The 4361-nt window shown below is 40.5% G+C and overlaps 1 protein-coding gene across 1 annotated transcript; it reads right to left on the bottom strand.

Annotated features, from left to right (window-relative positions):
- Positions 1-8: 8 nt before the first annotated feature.
- LOC145447118 (DDB1- and CUL4-associated factor 7) lies at positions 9-4084 on the bottom strand. Its single transcript, XM_080325537.1, has 2 exons — positions 3468-4084; positions 9-2233 (listed from the first exon to the last, which is right to left on the bottom strand). Exon 2 carries the CDS (start codon positions 2210-2212, stop codon positions 1181-1183), a length of 1032 nt encoding a protein of 343 aa, XP_080181663.1. The 5' UTR covers positions 2213-2233; positions 3468-4084; the 3' UTR covers positions 9-1180.
- Between the last annotated feature and the right edge of the window lie 277 nt (positions 4085-4361).

Below are 4361 nucleotides of genomic sequence, written 5' to 3'. Positions count from 1 at the left end.
TGATATGATCTGTAAAAAACAGACACATGCTATAAACAAAAATTTAAAATAATACCACTATACATAATGAGACTACTATATCATAATGGTATATGCCATTATATACAATATTGGAAAAAGAAAATAAGACAACAGACAATAAAACAGTTTTATCGTGTTGTGGTGTGGATAGGCCTGTATACAAAAAGCAATCAGATTCATAAACGGAAAATCGACAACTAAATATGATCTCCAATCTGAGTAAGCCCGCAATTCAACGCAGCCTGTGGCCTGCAAAATCCAGATAGCGGCTTCACATTTGAAAACTTGACGAATTCATCAAAAATTACACAACTGCAGTGCAGACTTAGGCAGCTAGAAAAATTTCAGCTGTTCCAAATTAGATAAGAGTGATAGGTACACAATTTTTTCAAATTACATTCGAATTAGAATGAGTGAATTCTCGAAAACTTGAACACGTCAAGTTCAGTTCATACGAAAACATATAATTCATTCACATAAGCATGAGATCAGCGAATGTCAGTACAGCGAGTTTGGCTCGCTTCACACCATGCAGGTCTCATGTAGGATTTTCAGAAAAACCAGGAATTAGAATTGAACTTAATGAGAGCATAGAAGCACTAATCGCAAATCAGATGAGGATTAGATTACCGGCATTTTGACCCAAATCTGATCGGACAGCTGGAATAATCTAGTTTTCCAGGTCTGCTGCGGTGATGCCGTCACATCCATGGCCTACTGAATTATTTCATTCAAATTATAGCCAATTACCATAAGAACGCAGATAGTAGGTCTACTAATGGATGACGATTATGTTCAGAACAATAATTACTTGCCTCGCTAATAAGCGGGCTGATAAGCTGGTGACAAGGTCTCGAAAACAAAGTTTACTATTGTCCTTGTTTACTATTTAAAGGTGACACATAGAAGCAAATACATGGCCAAACTTACATTTTCAACTGTTGTGGGAAGAAATGATAACTATCAAAAAGTGTATAAAAATAGCCTGTCTGAAAAGGCAGCACCAAAGGGACTTGACAGTTCATGAGTAAGTTGCTTGGTCGTCTTTCATTCATTCATCCGGTAAAACTAGATGTGTGAGGGCGGCTATAGTCACCTGGGAGGGCATCTACGTCAATTTTTGACGCGAATGATATCAACAATGTATTGATATCACTTTTCAAACCCGGAGTATCTCCATATTATTGTTGTAACATATCGATATCCAATCAGGCTGCGTGGCGGCCCACTGTATTTGATTGATCTCGCCGTCTGCGGTGTAAGCCAAAATCGGATCTTCAATGGCCCTCGGCATCTGTTGAATATCCCAAATTAACGCTTGGTGATCATCAGCCGCCGTGCAGATGTGGCAAGACGAATGCGGGGCCCATGCGATACCGTTAACGCATGATCTGTGGTTGTTCAACCGCGCTACAGGGGTGCAAGGTACCCTCACATCTAATATAATAACCTCATGAGACTCCATCGCAAAAGTCGCGAGATAATTCGGGTCTTGTTTATTCCAACATAATCGTAGTAACGGCTGATTTTTGGAGTCCTCGTAAATAATCGTGGAGTGTTCGAGGTGGCGTAAATCAAACATTCGTACCGACCCATCCGCGCCCACTGAAGCGAACATGTCTCGTCCACCCCCGGCGCGGCTGAACGCAATGTCATATACTTCCTTGTCGTGAGCGATCAGTTGTGTCTTAACATGACCAGACACTAGATTCACCCTTCCTAATACTTGACCGGTTTCCAATCCCCATATGGTACAAGTGGTATCGATACTGCTTGTACCAAGAATGTTTGGATCAACCTCATTCCAATCGAACGAAGTTAATGGGGCGCAAAAATCAGAATTTTTGTTATTATTCAGTAAACATTCAAGTCTAGTTTCCGAATCGTTCACCACTCTCCATATGCGAAGATAATCCCCACTAGTCGCAAGTAAGTCAGGATACGCAGCCTTTGCATCTGGTATCCAAATGATCTTTGTGCATGGGTACGGATGGTCAAAAGTGCTACGAGCGTTAAATTCTGATCGTTCTTCGTCCAATCCGATGATTTGAACTTTGTTATTGTATTCCTCGATGAAGCTACCGACAGCCAGACGAAATCTCTGGTCCGGCCGAACGCTCCAGTTCATCGCGTAGATTGTCCAGGGAGCCTCATACTTGTAGATCTCCTTTCTTTTCGCATGTACCGCCATAGTCACAGCTTACAGCTATACCTGAGGTAAATATTGCCTGATACAATAATGTTTCGAAAACGTTTAACACGATCATTTTATAAAAAAGGCTACAGTCATTCAGTGGACATCAAAATACACGTTTCGGACCGGTGAGCCTTCAATACTCAAAATTATCTGGAATGCCACTACGGCGAATTTATGCAACTAAAAAGGAAATATTGCAAACTTCATTTAGAGCTGCCTTTTGATATCAGAAGTTTCTGCAAAGTGAACGAACTGCTGTTAGAAACCACAAACTTGAGTTTCGTGGTTCAGTATCTTTTGAAAGAAATGCGAGTACGGTATGCTATTTGCCATAGTGCTGTCGAAATTTGACGAACTTTGCTCTAACTGATTTCGCATATGACTGTTCCTAAACAAGTTCTGAGCTGCTTTTAAACAATTTCGTACAACACTTTGCAGGAAGCATACCATGAACTCTATACTACGAAAGCATGAAGAAGAATGTGTTTCAAATTTCGCAACCAATGTTTTATTCCTCTAATTAACGGGCTGGAGTTAAAGTGCTTGCAATCTAGAATTGAGATATGACAGCTTAATAAATTTGGTGGACCACCACCGTTCAAGCAAGCGGTCGAGAACCAATGGCCTATATGTGGCTTTGTCTTGCTACTTAATTATATATCCAAATGGAGTCGTCACGATCACCCGTAACCATTTTTCTGTGAGTGTCGCTCATTGACTGTAGTACCAAACGCACCTAGCCTATAGAAGATCGGGTGATAGTCGAAGAAATTTTTTTGTTAACTATAGGAAATTCAGCAAATACAACTTGCATATTGAAAGGTCGCGACCCAAATTGAGACCCGTCCAATTTTTTTTAAAACCCTGATATATGAAGTCATCATAAAGTAAACAGATGGGATAAAACATTTTCGCTCTACGAACAGGCTCCAAAAGTAGAAGGTCACTAAATGGTGTCTGACCAACTCCTCATGGCTGGTAAGTCATGCTCACGAAGCAGTTAGATATATATAAATAAAAAGGCTACACCTTACCAGTTCAAGCATATTCAAGAATATACACTACCGTACTCAATATTGTGACGACCATTGTATGAAGATTGCATTGGACAACAATAAGCTCTCATATTAGTATACACATGCAACAAGAAGCTGTTCAATAATGAATTGTTGGGTATGCAGGACTTGACCCAAACCTGCTTGGTTGGAGGTAGAGAACTTCAATGTGTAATTGAATAATACATACTTACATTGAAATAAAACCGAATATGTTAGTTCAGCTGATACTCGTTAGGGGTAATCTTCAGGCTTCAGCAAGCAGCAATTAGTCGTGGTAGAGTACTGAAATAACATCGCACAGCAACAATCGTATCCCCAGAATTAAGAAATCGCTTGAGGCCGCTAGGCCATAGATGTTATTATACCAATGTGGAATCATCGATGTCTCGTGCACACCGACCAAAGATATAGATTCTCACAGACTGACTTACAGTCACATTCACAGTCACGTCACAGACACAACACACAGGTGTGGTGTGATGCTAGGAAATGTCTTGGCATACCAAATATTACACTATACGTACCATACATTTAATCATAAGTACTGCAATCGTGATCAGTAGTTTACTCATTTACATCCGCACAGAACACATGAGGTGCTGAACAAAAGACAGTAACCATGCGATGTTTTGTATCGACGCGGCATGTAACACCAAGGTGAAAAACGTCCGAACAGAAAAATTTTTCATCGCATGCATAATCACAAGCTGTCAAGGAAGAACGCAGAAGAACGTGCTTTCATGAAATACACGGAAAATTTGGACATAGCTATCGCCTTCGCACCGCAGCGCAACAGCGGCCAAAGCACGCATCGAGATCGACTGTAGAAAACTAAGCTAGGGCAGATATGAGAGAGAGAGAGAGAGAGAGTCTTTATTTTCATCGAACCAAAATACATTACAAACGGCAGTGATGGTGGTACAGAAAATATGCGTGCACAGTATTCGGTATTAGATAGGAATGATCGATAAGACCGTGAAGGGCATCTAGTCTGATCACACCAGCATCAAACGTAGGCTTACCATATTTCGGAAATGAAAAAAGAGGACACTTTTTCAGAAATTTCAGACATGCAAAACTGGAGA

Source organism: Botryllus schlosseri, chromosome 9, assembly GCF_051294905.1.
Source record: "Botryllus schlosseri isolate E-star chromosome 9, Bs_hap1, whole genome shotgun sequence".
Classification (NCBI taxonomy): Eukaryota; Metazoa; Chordata; class Ascidiacea; order Stolidobranchia; family Styelidae; genus Botryllus; species Botryllus schlosseri.
Note: the sequence above shows the minus strand (reverse complement) of the source record. Positions and strands in the feature narration are given on the sequence as shown.